Below are 16,393 nucleotides of genomic sequence, written 5' to 3'. Positions count from 1 at the left end.
AAAATGCCATAGTAACAAAATAAAAACAACACCATTCCGTGCCTGGAACACACAACATTTAAAAGCCCATAGATTGAATTGGCGAAAAGTGGGGGAGAAGGGGAAGGTTTTCTCTTGGCGCCTAAATATGTGTAATGAAGGCACCAGGCTAGCTTCCTTGGAGAGGGAATTGTACAAGAAGGGGGCAATTGCAGAAAAGGCCCTGTTCTTTGGTTGATCCCCTCTCAGATCCTCATGGAGGGGCCACATTTTTGAAAGGCTCCTGTTTTTAAAATAAAAAATTGCAGTCATGGTGCTTACCTACTGCTTCCGTAGCAGAAACTTTTAAGGAGCACATTCTAGGCCAGTGTTTCCCAACCTTTTTTGGGCAAAGGCACACTTGTTTCATGAAAAAAATCTCGAGGCACACCACCATTCCAGATGGGGAAAGGTCACTTTTTACTTATGTAAAAAAAAATAAAAAAATAGTAACAGCATAGAAGGTAATGGTTAGGCTAGCATCCCTCTTCCAAATATGCTAGGTTTTTATTTGCAGGGACTGTTCTACATGGGAAAGCATTCAGCACTGTCATTCTCTCATCTGCCATCTGAATTGGTACTATTCTGGGTCAACTTACTCTGCTGCATGTGTAGATGAAAATGGCACCAAGTGTAGGGGACGGGGCAGAACAGGTTTCAGATACAGGATATTAAGCATACACGTACTTCAGATTGAACTGGTTGCTTGCTTTGCAAGTTTTCATTTCCCAAATGACTGCCTTGGCAAGCGCAATACCTACCAGGCTCAACGCCGGTCTCGCACTGCCGCTTCCCGCGCTCTCAAGGACCCGGGAGGAGGAAGGCGTGAAGGGAATCCCGAAGGCGCGAAAACCTCGCACATGCGCAGGCCTTCCGCCTGCGACAGCCCAGTAGGCCGGCTGAAGCGAGCGGCGATGGGATGTGGGAGGGAGCTCGCTCGCCGCCCCGCGTGTGCCTATGTGGGGCACGTTACAGCCCCGTGACGTCAGCGCCACGCAGGCAGCCAGGCAGGCAGACGGCGAGAGCCCCGCGCTGGGCGGCCTCTCCTCGCCGCCCGACTCGCCCGCCTCCCTCCCACAGCACACCAGGCAACGTCTCGCGGCACACTAGTGTGCCGCGGAACACCGGTTGGGAAACACTGTTCTAGGCTGCAGGCCCCATAGGCAGTGTGCACACAATATTAAGTACAGTAAACATGATTGGGATAGTGAGGCACGTATAGGATTGTGCTGTTAGGTTGTGAGCCCTTTTTGTCCTAGGTGTGGGTGGATAGCCAAAGTTGGCAGAACTGGCAAGGAGGAGAGTGGGAAACCTGGCCTAGCTTTGTGAATCTCTCTCTCTCTCTCTGTGTGTGTATCTATAGATAGTATAAAAAAGCAAAGGAAGGTATGTTAGCACATAGGAAAAACACAAATCAACAGTAAAAAAACACCCCAAAACCACCTTAATTATGACCAGCAAAAATGTCACAAACAATCTATTCTGGTCTGAGGATTCAAACGTTTGCTCCATGTTTTGCAAAATGTTGATTAAAAAGGGTGTTGACTAACTACTTTACTTAGAAATCACAATATAGGACTGACTTTGACAACAGTCTTTTGGGTAACATCCGTACTGTGCATTTTAAACATATGCCCCCCCCCCCAAAAATCCTGCAAAATGTAGTTTGCTAAAGATGCTTGAGGGGTAAACTACAGTTCCCAGGATTATTTGGGAGAAGCCATGTGCTTAAAATGTCTGTTGCAGATAGTGGAGTTGTCAACTCCCCCCCCCCCCTTTGTGCATTTAGTGGCTGGCCCAGAAGCACATGACTTCATTGTAGGAAAATGGATTTCATTCTGTAGCATCTTACAACCAACATGCTTTTGTATAAGGTTTTGTGACACACCTCAGTCGTGTTTTTTCCAGGGCAATGCAGGTTGGAGTGGGGTTCCACTTCCCAGCAATGCCCCTCGAAGAACAGCAGGTTATGATGTATCATATGTTTCCAAAGAAGTATGTGAGGGGGCATTGCACATGTCACAGAAGAAGAAAAAGTGCTTTTAAAATAAGAGAAAAGAAGGGAAGGAGGCTTCCGTTTTGTTATGTGCAACTTTTCATCCTTGACATTTTAATGATTTTTTTCCACCCCACTTAAGACTCTGGGACTTTATATCTCCACTTCCTAAGGCCCTCACAAATGTGCCAAAAAGGTTCATACTAGAACTTTCACTATCATGCTAGTTTGCAGTGACTAGGGGAAAAAAGTGCATTATGCATTTTTACTAAAGTAATATAAATATCCACTATGGTCTATGAACACACTCAAATGTAACTTCAAACTATGGTTTGCTGTTATGAGAACATGCCTTGGATTTTCTCCTTTGCCCCCCTCCTCTGGGATGAGAAGCCAAAGTCTTGTCACAATGCATTATTGTAATATATGAATGCAGCCTCTGTGTACACACATCAAATATTAATTTATACACATAAAACCAAAAAACCTTCAAAATGAAACATCAGTACTGACTCTCAGGAGCAGATTATGAAAATAAAACAACTGGTCTGGATGCAAAGTAGAACTGTGCTTCCAATTTATATTTCTTACAAAATAACAAGATTTCCATGAATTGAAAAATCATATTACAAGTCATTAATTTATTTCAGTGATGCGGAAAAGCATATGTGCTTTCTGACATGCAGCTGAGAAAACAAAGTGGGGAAAATAGGAAACGTATATATTTACATATTAACTATATTTAATCTTGAGAGGACAGGAAAAAAAGAGGATCAACTCCAGATTTTAGAAAGTGCAAGGGGGTGGGAATCATTTGTTTCAATGAAGAATTAACAAAGCAGTATATGTCAATCATTCTTATTAATACTGAATTCCAGTTCATGAAAATAAGACATTTCTAAAAATAGTATCACTATCACCACTTTATAAAAATGCATTTCATAGTTACATCTACACCTGAACCAAATTAGCAGGACATTTAGAGAACCACTGTGGGCTTGTTTACACGGTCCAGGGATCACAGATTAACAAAGACATAATAAGAACTCTTCAACCTGATCAGACCAAAGGTGCAGCTAGTCAATCATTCTTTTTCTAACAGGAGCCAAATCCTGTTAGAAAAAGAACGTTAGAAAGCAGAATGTTATTGTTCTGCTGCTTTTTCATTATTATATTATAGTAAAGGCACGTGAACTTACGAACCATTGCGGGGCTAAAAGATTTTCTACACAATGAACCTTCAAAATGCATTTTCAAATAAGTCTGAACACTGAGTAGTCCAAAGTAGGTTTTAAGCAATCATTCCTTAACAAGCACATCAAAGGTATTTGGTAAAATATTAGAAAGTGTTCACAGTTAACTCCCCCATTGCAGGGCCAGCTGACTCCAATAAGCAGAGACCATTGTTTGATTGCCTGAACTCTGTCCATTGGTTTAACTTTTGTTTCTTGCCAGCAAACCACAGTCTCCTGTTGTGCTTTGTTGTTGGCTGGCAAACCTTGGCTTGCTTTAACTATAGTGTCATATTTGAACCCATGGAAGGGCACGAGGCAAGAGCAGCTGGAAAATGAACCAAGCTTTGGAGAAACAAGCCGTGTTTGTTTGACCGTCTGTGGGAAAAGCCTTGGTTTTTAAAAACAAATCATGGGTTAGCATTATACATCGTGGAGGCTGATAGAGGCAGGAGAATTTCAGAGTCTCCAGACTAAGATCTGAGGTTGGTAGATATTGTGTCCTGCTGTTTCCTGGGCTAAAGCCTTCATTTCTCTCATCCCACAGAAGTGAGTTGAGTGAAAGTCCCTTTTATTTAGAACAGAGAAGTTAGGATGAATTCAAAAACCCCTGAGAAGACCAAAGTTGCTCTTTGGATACAAATTCAAATATGTGCATGTGTGGACAACTCTGATCTAATTTAAAAGGTGTGGGGAGTGGATTAACAGCTAAAGAATACCCAAATGTGAACAAGCCCCTTGGCACAGGAGATGGGGGCAAAATAATATTTTAGCCAAATGTTTAAAATACCGTAGCTTGAGCTGTCCCCACCCCTATATATGAGCAGTTTTTCCTTTCCCACTCAGGGTAACACTTGTGTAAGCTGGGATATACATGGCTACAGCCACAGCAATTCCTGCGACCACAGGTGTTGGAATCCGATCGCAGTTGCACATGTGACCAGAAGGAACATGCAGCTGCTTCTGTGTAGGGGACTGTGCGTAGCAAGACTTGGCTTCCTTCCTTAATGAGATGCTCTCACTGTGAAACATACAATCCAAGTCTTCTTGCAGCTTCAGAGATCTTGTGAGTTTTCTTCTGAGGGAAAGGGTAATAGGGTAGCTTACTGGATGTCGGTGCCAATTTTGAGACTGAAATTTGAGCGTGTGTCCAAGCTGGTGAAGTAACTGAGGTCAAATGTGAATAAGAACTGTCTGTCGTTTCAGCAGGGCTCGAAATTTCCTGTTCGCTGAGTATTCCAGCAGATTGTTCACTTCCTTTTAATAATTCTTCGCATGTCATCACTCTCTCCTTCTGAGACAGTATTTCACTGTCAGCGCTAACCTGTTCATTGCTTTTTTGGACAGCGCCCAAAGGAACTTCCTGGTGTTCTCCATGTGAAAGGCGGTGGATCTCTAGATGTATCCGCCAAGGTGAACTGTCTTGTATATTTTCACTGCAGGGCAGTTCAAGGCTAACCTCTTTGACAGGAGCATGCTCTTTAAATGCTTTTGCTTTCCTCATTTTCTTGTTAATTAAAACAGTGCTGACCATCGATTCCCCTGGGACTGTCTCATTCTCACCTGTGAAGAAAATATATGCTTGCATATTACACGTGGCAAAGTAGTACAAGCTTGATGGGATTGTTCACATTTGGGGCTGTTGCAAATATAAGTAGAAAGGAGCAAGAGACTCCCCCTCGCTCCAAATCAGCAACCGCAAAAATATGTTGTTGCAATCTGATAAACAATCTTAACACATCCCAGAAAGATAGGCTGCTTTACCATAATCTAATCACAAATGAATCACATGTAGAAAATAAATGCAAGATTGGGCAAGTTAGGTCCTGCTAGCTAGTTTTCTCCTTAGGTCAGATGTGAAGAACTTCCTGCTCGTGTGGGCCAATGCTGGCCCGAAAAGCCATTTCCCCAAACCACATCTGTTTCTCATTCAGACAGAGTCACTGAGTGATGTCAGCCAATGGGCTGGGGTGGAATTCACTTCTGTGTTGCTGTGCCCATCAGTTCCCCATGGGGAACTGGTGTGCCGTTGAAGCAGCAGGATTTGACTCTTACTCATCAGCTGGTATGTAGAAAACTAGAGCCCTCATCAATAGACACAGGAGCCAACACCTAGGGATCGAGGTCCTTCCCCCCACCATTTGAATCCCTCTCATTGATGGACATTGCCATTCAAATAGAGCTGCTGCATGCTCCTTTACCAGCCTGTTTCCTGCAAGAAGGTAAAGGTAAAGGACCCCTGACAGTTAAGTCCAGTTGCAAATGACTCTGGGGTTGCGGTGGTCATCTCGCTTTACTGGCTGAGGTAGCCGACGTTTGTCTGCAGACAGTTTTTCTGAGTCATGTGGTGAAACCAGAGCAGTGCACGGAAATGCCGTTTACCTTCCCGCTGGAGTGGTACCTATTTATCTACTTGCACTTTGACGTGCTTTCGAACTGCTAGGTTGGCAGGAGCTGGGACCAAACAACGGGAGCTCACTCTGTCATGGGGATTCGATCCACCAACCTTCCGATCGGCAAGCCCAAGGCTCAGTGGTTTATACCACAGTGCCACACGTGTCACTTCCTGCAAGGAACCTCCTGGTAAAACAAATCCCACTCACATGAGTCAACTTTGATGTGATCGTGCCATCAGAAACCCTCACCTCACTTCTCAAAGGTGGCCTATGGTATAAGGGGGTAGATTGATTGCTGGACCGCTGAACCCACCCCTCATCTAGGTCAAACAATATGTATTCATATTTCCTCCTAGAACTCTTAAGTAGTGAATGGAAACAAGGTGACTTATCAAGGATACCATAGAAAATTTGTGTAGTGGCAAGGAGTACAGTCCAGAGAATCCATGCCATTTTAATTGGACAAACAACATTTTTTTTGCAAAACACTTAACTACAGTAAGTTTTATAGAAGGATTCACCAACTTTGGGGGTCCAGTGTGCATACCACAAAATGGCTGCCACGGCGACATGGCATAACACAAAATGGCTGACACATCTAGAAGGAGAGACTTCTCCTCTGTTCTGAACAGATGGGAGGACAGATGTTCAATCCTGGTATCTCGGGTTACATGCACTTCAGGTTACATACGCTTCAGGTTACAGACTCCGCTAACCCAGAAATAGTACCCCGGGTTAAGAACTTTGCTTCAGGTTGAGAACAGAAATTGTGCTCCAGCGGTGTGGCAGCAGCAGGAGGCCCCATTAGCTAAAGTGGTGCTTCAGGTTAAGATCAGTTTCAGGTTAAGAACAGACCTCCAGAATGAATTAAGTACTTAACCCGAGGTACCACTGTACATTTATTGAGGTCTTTCACAGCCACCATAGGAGGTATGGTGATCTTATGTTATGACTAATTTTGCCACTTTCACATCTTGGTGGACAGGGAAGAGCAGGAAAGGTGCACATACACAAAAACTATTTACCTTGAAATTTTTATTATTGCTAAATTCTCAAGTAGAAACATTGTTCCCACATAAAAATGCCTCAGATCAATTATTCTGTTTGTGCTTCTTTTTATTTTTTTTTTAAACCCTTTTCACAATCTTTTGCCAACATAAATCTGAACATTTTGGTAAGCCTATCTTATTTTCTGGGACCAATTCCAAAGGGAGTGAACGCATCATCCCATTGGAAGGTGGGGAACTGCCACAGCATACAATAACCACATTGTACCCAAGTAGGCTATTGTTACACTTTCAAAAATGTGAGTGGAGCACCATCTTCTCAGTGCAACAAAATGTTTGGTTTTGGGTTTTTTGCAAGGTCCTTCCCTTTGCCTTTGATGAGAATCCTGATCAAAATACAGATTTTCTGACCTTTTTTCCTGATAGGGACATGTTGGGGAATAGGAAGAAGCTAGAAAAGTGAATTACCTGCTTTTAAAAAAAAGAAAGAAAGAGGGAGAAGATGAATGGGCACACTGATTTAATATGTCTTATGCTTTTCATTGAGGGATTGATACACCTGCGAATAAAGAGGAATTCCCAAATTTTGTCATTCTGAGGGTGCTTCCACACACTAGCTGTTTTTTTCTGCAACTGACAGATAGGTTCATTCAGGCCTTCCTAGATAATCCAGATGATTGCAATGCAATACCATGCATTCCAGTGTTTCCTGTTATCCTCCTATTAAAAACTTATTTTGATGCTTTTCTGATGCAATTGCAACGACAACCTGGCAAGGCACTATAGATAGCCGAGTGGTCTGCAAGTCAGTTGGTAATGTGGCTGGTGAAGACCTACCTTTTTGTGTTGCCACCACTGCCACTCCTGTACCCGTTAAGTTCTTTCAGAAAGACTAAAATCTCACAGATTGGTTTCTCATCATTTCCCATTCCTTGCCAAGCAACTGGTTTTCACCTGCATGTTTACATTACACTGTAGAAGGACCTGCAAAGAGAAGTTCTCTCCTTTGATCGGCTTTTCCTTAGGCTAAGGAATTGTCCAACATTATATTCTAGGAGGCCTGAACAAATTGGTTAGGAAGGTTCACGGTGACATTATTTGATAACCAGTAATCCAGAGCAACATGTTTTCTCCTAGTTACATATTACCACCTAGGACCTGGCAAAGCTACGTGTACTGTTTTCACATGATTGCCTTTCACAGTAACATTCAGTAAAATTTCAAGGTGAATCTTAGCAGGCTGCTAGGTTCTTAAAGTAATTATATGCTCCCTACGCATGTTTACTCAGAAGTTCCTGTTGCATTAAGAGGACTAACTCTCAAAAACATATGCACTGGATTGCAACCTAAAATGGTTACATACTGTTGTATTGTGTGTTGTGTAGATAAGAATGGATAGCATCTATGTAGATGCTATCCGATATAATTAACATTTTGTTCTAAGAAACATCATGCAAGCAAACTACCGTATTTTTCGCTCTATAACACGCACCCGACCATAACACGCACGTAGTTTTTAGAGGAGGAAAATCTGTAGGCATGCCACCCGTAGGCATTCCCTCCATAACACGCACAGACATTTCCCCTTACTTTTTAGGAGGAAAAAAGTGAGTGTTATGGTGCAAAAAATACGGTAATTTTTTTATTATTTATTTATCTTGCCCAAGACAACCCATAGTGACTTTGTACTGGATCAAACACTGTTGGTCGAAAATACGTTCGATCCCATTTTCCATGTTTCTTTGGAGGTAAGCCTGAAAAGAGTTTACCCTCAAGTTGTGTTTCAAATTCTCCTTGCCAAACTTTTTTCCACATCAGCATCTTTTTTTAGCCATCATTTTACCTGGTTCAGTTAATTTAACAAAACATAAGAAATTACTTACATTGCTTATCTCACTTTCTGGGACTAACACAACGTTCTCTAGTACTGAACGTAAGATTATCTCTTACGTTCAGTACTAGAGACATATCAGAGTAACAACTGCCTTCTATCGTTTAAAGAAACTAGGGGAACAGCCATTGGTAGTTCTTTGTCCCAATAACTCTTGGTACAACCTGAAATGTATTTTGCTCTTAAGACTGACTAATTTACTTACCAGTTTCAGTGTGGGGCTTTTTCATCATGTTCAGCTTCCCCCCACCTCGCCCCTTTTCCTCTTTTGTCTTTTTTTTTTGCTAAACATCCTACCTGAACAAGAGTTCTGGAGAGCATAAAAGTTTGCTCACTATTTTCTAGCACTTTAGCTGATTCTAGTAAGGATAATAGCCAGCTGTGGCTTTCTTTGTGGACTGAAGCTGAAATTTGTGCTATGACAAGACCCACATTTAATAAGTATATCACAGAGCACATTTATCTAAAAGATATTCTTCCCCCCACAAACATGAAAGAAGTGTTAACGTTTGGCTTTGCTAACTATTATGACTGTGTATAACAATGTGAAAACAATTCCCACAGGGAGTAGATGAATAAGGCTGTAAACCAGGCAAGCTTACCAGGAAGCAAGTCTCATTTAACAATGTGGGGCTTGCTTCTGAGTAAACATGCATAGGACTGGGCTGTCCATCTGTTACAGCAAACACAGTAAGAGTCTTATGGCACCTTAAAGATTAGCAGACTGTACAGCGTATGCCACAATACATCTGTTAATCTGTAAGGTACCTCGGATCTATTTCTTATGAAGACATTGTACTTAACTTTTCAAATGTGAGCATAAGCTTAGGGCAATTGTAAAAATCAATGAACATTTTCAAGGCTTTTTGTGGACCCCTTGTTTTTAAAGTTTTAGCCAAGTCTAAAACTTACCTGTTTTAAACACAATAATGTGTGTCTGCAGTTTTTGCTTCTGTTTTAGACAGTCGTATTGCTCTTCAAGCATGCTTACGTCCATCTTGGTTGGCTGCCCGGAACAGTCTGAGGCTCGTTGCTTTGATAGATGAGTCACTAAGAAAATACCACCCATATATTTATAAGCCTTCACCATCTGTTCCCATAAGACAGACAAAATCAGGCAAAAGCAGAGCATTTCCTTCATTGTGCTTGCCAAAAGGCAAAGGGTGTTGGTAACATCTGAAATAGTCACTCACGAGCCAGGCAATGGCTTTCTTGCATTGCTTGGATTCCCTTCAGTACCTGGTGCAGAGCTGCTGATTTCAATCAACTGAAATATCAACTTTGCTTCAAATACATCCAGTGTGTCCTGAACCTCTGAAAGCAAAGTTAATGACAGGAACTGTTCAGCTGGAACCGGTGTTGACTTAAGTCCAAACATATGAAGCCTTGCCAAAACCCACAGTGAAATACAAAACCTCATTTAACACAGCCAAATGCACACAAAAGGCTAAAAGATGCTGGTTGATGTAGCAATTTTAATTTTAAAGCGACACAGTTATATGTTGGCAGCATGTCACTTTCATGATTATATATAATTTCCCCATATTTATTTTATAAGATTTGATTATTATTGTGGTAAACTCTGTGATAACTATTTTGCTGCAGCCCCCCCCCCAACTATTATTATTTTATTCATCTCCTATTCCTAGATATTAAGATAAAAAAATGTAAAGGACATAGAGTTGCATAGAATTGGAAATTGTAATACGCAGCTTCTCGATTGACCACAAGTACTGTACATTTCTGTTGTGGGGTATTGATTTCTGATTTGTACCAATTCCACCCTATCAATATTCCATAGAATGACGCATCCATCTGTTTTCTACTCTCATCTGTTTTCTTCTTCTGTTGATGATGGCTATGGAATGAAGTCTTTAGATGAAACTCCCCTGTAATTATATCCCCTTTAGCAAAGATTTGTTGTTGTTGGGTTTTTTTAAAACGTTCCGCAGGAAAAATAATTGTTCCACATTAGGTGCATGAATCGAATCCACTGTTATCTCTTGAGTGTTATCCAAAAAAACAATATGCAGGTGCACTCCTCCTTAGTGAGAAGTGATCCTCTTTCATTTAACCACTTCTCCCATACCCTTAACTTTTAAAATAAATATTTTAAAATAGCCAGTAACCAGAACTCAAGACATGTATCATATTTCTTGGTGTCCCCTTCTTTGTTGTGATATTTTAAATAAATATTTGAGATAGCCCAGTGTTGAAGACTGAAACCAAATGTTCAGCTCAACAGTTACCCACAAATGATGGGAACAAAACACTCAGCTGCATCTTTGGAACTTTTGTCATTACATTTTGAAATATACTCGGAGTCCTGTAGTGATTTCATGCTCCTTATTGCAGCTTGTAAAACCGTGATTTAATTGCCCCCCCCCCAAAAAAAACCCTAAGGCTTTTATATACATTCTTTATACAATGAGTCCCGTCTGATTGGCTGATTCTGCTTCCCTCCTGGAGCCTGATTGGTCTTTTCCTGCATGTCAATCAGTTGTTGCATTCTACGATCCTATGATCCTACCAGCCTAATAGGCTGATTAACTTCCTCCTGGAGCCTGATTGGTCTTCTCCTGCAAGCCAATCAGTTGTTGCATTCTAGGATCCTACTTGCCTATTGTTCTAGGATCCAAGCTTAGTACATAACACATTTCCACCTCCAAACCAAGGAAGGCTAGTAAAAGCTATGTGGAATAAAGAAGGAGCAGAAGTTCAGCTACTTCTCATTTGTTCGTCATAATTAATTGAGTCATCCCTGCATTACACCTGCATTCAACCTCATATTACACACAAAGAAGGGCTTCAAATGCAGGGTCTGGGTGTTTCTATATGATGAGAGACAGTCCTTGAGGTATTGTGATCCTGGACTGTTTAAGGCAGGCATCCCCAACCTGCGGCCCTCCAGATGTTTTGTCCTACAACTCCCATGATCCCTAGCTAACAGGACCAGTGGTCAGGGATGATGGGAATTTTAGTCCAAAACATCTGGAGGGCCAAAGGTTGGGGATGCCTGGTTTAAGGGTTTATATATTCAGAGGTCCTGGCAGATCAATGTGCTCCAGAGTGATGGAAACACAGAAAGAATTGATGATGCCTATGGAGGGGCAGCTCAATAAAATGAACACTAGGTTGAAAGCAGTTAATAAAACAGTCCTCCAGGGGAAAGTAATACCAAAGGAGATAGGAGGGTGGGGGCATAGCCAGGCTGCTAGAAGATACCTACCTGAGGCTACTGGAGGACTATTGGGCCCTTTTCACTTTTTGTAGAATGCAGCAAAAATTAGAAGTCTAATCTGAGTAGTATCTCACAAGCTGATTTTGATGAACTGTAAAGAGTCTCCATCAGCGTTATGCAGTAAGTGCACACTTTTAACACTTGGGGGGGGGTGTGCCGGTACTGCCTATCCTTGAGTGCCCCCAGAAAAAAAGCACTGTGTAGAATTATGTAATTCCAGGTGGTTGTTTTGACCTTAAGCCTGACATTTCATTTTTGGATCTTGGAGACATAAATAGTATATTCACAGTTTAACAAATACATTTTATTCTTTAACGTTACTTAGCTTCAGTGTAGATCACTGTGAGGACTGTGCAAAACATGGAACAGTCCAGGGAAGATTCTGCCAAATAGTCCTTCTCAATGTGCAGAGTGGCTGCGATAGAAGAATTCAAATAAAGAAGGAACATTTCTGGATAGTCCTTAAAGTGGAACACTTTCCCCATCCTGAACTGTTTCTTTGAATAATATAGCAGCTGGTCCTGCTCATTCCCTCTCCAAGGTGCCCCTGTCCACTAAAGACTATTTGTATTGTAGAAGGCAAAACCAGCAGAAACTTTGATATCCCTGTGTGCCTTTACAGTATGTGAACCTCTGTGGAGGTGGATGGGAGTCAGCAATATGCACTCCTGTTCTGAAATGTGTGACCAGTACAAAAGAGAGATGTACTGTACCTTCTGGATAACCCCCATAGGGGTAATACTTGCATTTGTTAATATTAATATTATTTTGGACTGTGGCTGCGTTCAGATATCTTTAAAACACATTTGAAGCACATTTCTGCCCTCAAAGGTTCTGGGCAATGTAGCTCATCACTTATTGAGTTACAATTCCTAGCATTGCTTAACAAACAAAGGATGACATATTTAAACAGGGCACAGCCATGGCTTCCCCAAGACATTTTGCTGCCTGAGGCAAATCTCCCCACATTCCACTCACAGAAACCAAGCAGTATGCCATCTGAATCTTACTTCATCACCAGTGATTGGATAATATCCTCCACTCTGCCTAATAGTAGGGTTGGCTCTGAGTTCAGCAAAGGTGGTCAACTTTTGTCTATAAAATTAAAATAATTTATTAGGTGTTAATTCAGGTATTTAAGTAAAAAAGTACTGTATATGAAACTGCTGTTCTGTATTATGGCCCATTGAAGAATAAAGCAAAAAGGCCTGACTTTTTATCGGGTAGCTTCTAATCAATGTCAACATTAATTTTCAAGCAGACTTTGATAACGCTCACGTGCAAAATGAAAAGACCTACTTAATCTACTGTTACTCTATTGCTAGCTTTAGGTATGTTCACAGTAGAAAACTGCTGAGTTATTTTAAGCTGGAGGACACTGCGGTCAAACTTTGGGGGTGTTAGCTTTCTGCCTGCCCTGCAAGACTTAGTGCAAGACTTCTACAGCAAAACTGCCTTCACACATCCATTGTTGGGTACCTTTTTCACTATGCTATTCTCAGTCTGGCCCAGCTGCTCAGTGTTAGGAGGAAAAGCTGTTCTTGTTTATTTTCTACATGCCATGCATGCATACTGCCATTTGGCTTGGGCCTCGGGTTCAAAGAGTGGCTCAGATTTAGATGCTTGTTAATTTGGGGTCATTCAATAAGTTTTGCAACTTGTTTTTATGTGCATCAAACCAAAACATGACCCACACTCTCTCTCCTTAGATCTGCGGGTATTTGGTAAAATCCTTTTTTGTTAACCTTTTTCATATTAGAATTAAAAATTTCACCAATATTAATAGAAATGATGCTACAAGATTAGACCATGACCAATGTGCTCGCAGACCAGCTGATTATAGAAACAAACAACTCAATTTTCTTTTGTGGGGGGCACCTTTTTCTCTTTCCATGCATTTGTCTCTTTTTTTAATGGCTAAGAGGGCCTCAAAACCTGGCTTAGGCCTGTTGGTAACTGACCAGGAAAGAGATGAGTTTGTGGGGGGATATCTCAATTAATATGTTGATGCAGTAGGAGGCAATTGTGAAGTCCATGCTAGAGATCATTAGGAAAGGGACTGAAAGGGCCACAATAAATGTGATAATGTGTACCCAAGGAAATCCTTGAGTGCGCTTCTAATAGAGAAGTTATGGTAACCTGTTGCTTTGTGAAACTGATGATTTTGCAAGTAGCTGCCCCCAATTGGGGCAGAAATACAGTACAGCCAATATGTGAATCACAAAGATAAAGCTGAAAGCTAGAACATAAGTTGCTACATGGTGCAAATGGCTACATGTAACACAGGTTCGCAACATGCACACTAACACAGTGTAACAGAACACAGTGGGAATCAACATTGAATCAGCAAAATTGCCAGTGCTTATTGCGCATGTGTATTAAACATGAAATGAGGTAATGATGTATGATTGGTGAAAATCGAAATGCTTTGTTTGAAACTTTATAAATACCACTGCCTGAACTACCGGGCGTGTTGCAGTTTTGCAGAACGATCCCACTGTAACCTATTGCTTTGCAATAAACAATGTTGGACTCCTAACTCCTCAAGTTTCTGAGTTTTTATTGGCTTAAACTCGGGAGATAAGCTATTTTTGGCTTACAACAAAACTGCCAGTTCTGTATAATGGTGTTATGAAAATCTTTGGTGCGACCATATTTCGAACACTGTACTGTGTAGTTCAGAAAAAGAAAATCTTCCTCTTTCAATGTAACTTGATTTATTCTACTGTACATTTTAAAAAATTAAAAAATTAAAGTTGGTTCATTTAATTTTTTTTAACAGTCTTAAATTCTTTTGAAATGACTAGCTTGGGTTTCATCTGTGTTTTTAAACAAAAATTGTTATTTTTTAAAAAAAATCCTTGTTGTCGTTAGCCATTATGAGTGAGGCAAGGCAGCATACTGATATATTGAAACTGAGGCCAAAGTTTTGCTGGTTACACAACAACAAAGATCCATTATTTTTGAGGGTAGAAATCCCTTCTTTTGAATCTGAATTCCAGCAGCCAAGCCATTGCCAGCCCCCAGTCCCCTTTTTTGGGTCAGCCTCTGGTGATATGTTAGGCTTTTGTTTTTAACCTTGCGTCCCCCCCCTTTCCTTTCCAAACTGTTTTACTGCTAATCTGAACGAGACCATAGTTTAATCTCATTTCCCGGTCTCTTGGCTGGGGAGGGCGGGGTATAAATAAAAATTATTATTATTATTATTATTATTATTATTATTATTATTATTATTATTATTATTTCCTCTGAAGTGCACTGACCGACAGCACTTATTTGTTGTGTGATTTGTATATTAAAAAGTGGGGGGAAATGAAGTGCCGAGAAACCTGAGGAAAAGAGCCGCCGAGAGGAGGCCTCTCACGCCGGGCAACGAGGCCACCTAAACGCCGCTTCGACCCCCGGGCCTGGGCGAGCGAGAGGCGGGTCCTCCTTCACCGCCCCCGAAGGGGCCGCAGGGCGGGCGGGTTAATAACTACCAGGGCCCGGCGCTTGGGCACAGGAGAGAGGCCGGGCGAGCCGTTTCTGTGAGGCGGCGCTGAGGCAAAAAAGCGGGCGCCGGGCCTGCCTCCCGCCGAGCGAAGACGACGGCGAGGCCTACTCGCCTCAGGCCGCCATGGCTGCGCCTGCCGAGCCCAGCTACTTGGGATGGGACTTCAGCACCCAGCAGGTACCCGTGGCAAAAAAAATGGACGCGGCGGAGGAGGCGGAGCTGGAGGCTTCAGCCGCGGAGAAGGCAGAGACTCCCCCTCCGCCCTCCCTCGCTTCGCGTCCCTGAGTCGCCTCAGGGACGGCGGCGCGGGAAAAGTTCCCTCTCGCCCAGCGCTCGGTCCCCTCCCCAGCCCCACCTCGGGGGCCTGGTTCGAGTAAGGGAGGCGGGGGAGGGGGAAAGGAAGCAGGCGCTCTGCACATGCTCTGAGGAAATCCCCTCTCATCATCGTAGGACTCGGGCACAGAGGAAGCCCCCGGGAGCCTCTCTGATGGGATGGGCCTCTAGGTCAGCGTTTCGCAAACGGGGGTCTCCAGCGGCTTTTGGACTACATCTCCCATCATGCCTAGCTGGCAGGACCAGCGGTCAGGGATGGTGGGAATTGTGGTCCGAAAGCGGATGGAGGCCCAAGTTTGGGGAACCCTGGTATAGAGCCAAGCAGGGAGCAGTATTAGTATTAGTATTAGCATTAGCATTAGCATTAGCATTAGCATTAGCATTAGCATTAGCATTAGCATTAGCATTAGTATTAGTATGTCACTTTGTTTTGCCCTAGGCAGCCCAGAGCGACTTACAACCATAGCTGTCAACGTTTCCCTTTTTTAAAAAGGGAAATACCCTTATTCCGAATAGGATTCCTCGCAAGAAAAGGGAAAAGTTGACAGCTATGCTTACAACCAAACCAGCATGTGAGAATGACTGGTTTTATATGGTAAGCCACCCTGTGATCCTTGGATGAAGGCACTGAATAATAATAATAATAATAATGACTGAAGATTTTAAGTGTTGCCGAGTGTTAAGATTTTCCTCTGCAAGTATGCACAACAACATCAAATAAAGGCATGTTTGTTTTAAATTCTGGATCTGAGGGACTTTTCACACCTTACATAGAGGCAAGGCTGA

General features: G+C 42.3%; 2 protein-coding genes across 9 annotated transcripts in view; one reads left to right on the top strand and one right to left on the bottom strand.

Moving 5' to 3' along the window:
• Positions 1–3,642: 3,642 nt before the first annotated feature.
• Positions 3,643–15,220, bottom strand: LOC310689487 (uncharacterized protein C9orf152). 4 transcript variants are annotated; one of them, XM_083467267.1, is made up of 5 exons: positions 15,111–15,220; positions 12,792–12,876; positions 12,098–12,196; positions 9,453–9,621; positions 3,643–4,809 (listed from the first exon to the last, which is right to left on the bottom strand). In XM_083467267.1, exons 4-5 carry the CDS (start codon positions 9,607–9,609, stop codon positions 4,265–4,267), a joined length of 702 nt encoding a protein of 233 aa, XP_083323393.1. In that variant the 5' UTR covers positions 9,610–9,621; positions 12,098–12,196; positions 12,792–12,876; positions 15,111–15,220; the 3' UTR covers positions 3,643–4,264. The 4 variants fall into 4 exon arrangements, with proteins under 4 accessions (XP_083323393.1, XP_083323392.1, XP_083323391.1 ...); XM_083467266.1 differs by lacking the exons at positions 12,098–12,196; positions 12,792–12,876; positions 15,111–15,220 and adding an exon at positions 9,734–11,071 and having other exon boundaries at positions 9,453–9,590; XM_083467265.1 differs by lacking the exons at positions 12,098–12,196; positions 12,792–12,876; positions 15,111–15,220 and adding an exon at positions 9,734–11,065 and having other exon boundaries at positions 9,453–9,630.
• Positions 15,221–15,320: 100 nt separating this feature from the next.
• XYLB (xylulokinase) overlaps positions 15,321–16,393 on the top strand; it is a 115,397-nt gene continuing 114,324 nt past the window's right edge. For all 5 annotated transcript variants that reach the window (XM_083466986.1, XM_083466982.1, XM_083466989.1 and 2 more), the window contains exon 1: positions 15,321–15,451. In XM_083466986.1, coding sequence (XP_083323112.1) covers positions 15,398–15,451 — 54 coding nt within the window. In that variant the 5' untranslated portion in view covers positions 15,321–15,397. The remainder of the gene's footprint in view (positions 15,452–16,393) is intronic.

This window comes from Podarcis liolepis (genome assembly GCF_965112155.1).
Source record: "Podarcis liolepis genome assembly, chromosome: 12".
Classification (NCBI taxonomy): domain Eukaryota; kingdom Metazoa; phylum Chordata; class Lepidosauria; order Squamata; family Lacertidae; genus Podarcis; species Podarcis liolepis.
Note: the sequence above shows the minus strand (reverse complement) of the source record. Positions and strands in the feature narration are given on the sequence as shown.

What these genes read in the sequence shown, in the direction of transcription:
- LOC310689487 (XM_083467264.1), bottom strand. Translation starts at nt 9,681, where the DNA reads ATGAAGGAAATGCTCTGCTTTTGCCTGATTTTGTCTGTCTTATGGGAA. An exon ending in CATTATTGTGTTTAAAACAG is followed by an intron (nt 4,810 to 9,452) that starts GTAAGTTTTAGA and finishes TTTTCTTCACAG; the next exon opens with GTGAGAATGAGACAGTCCCA.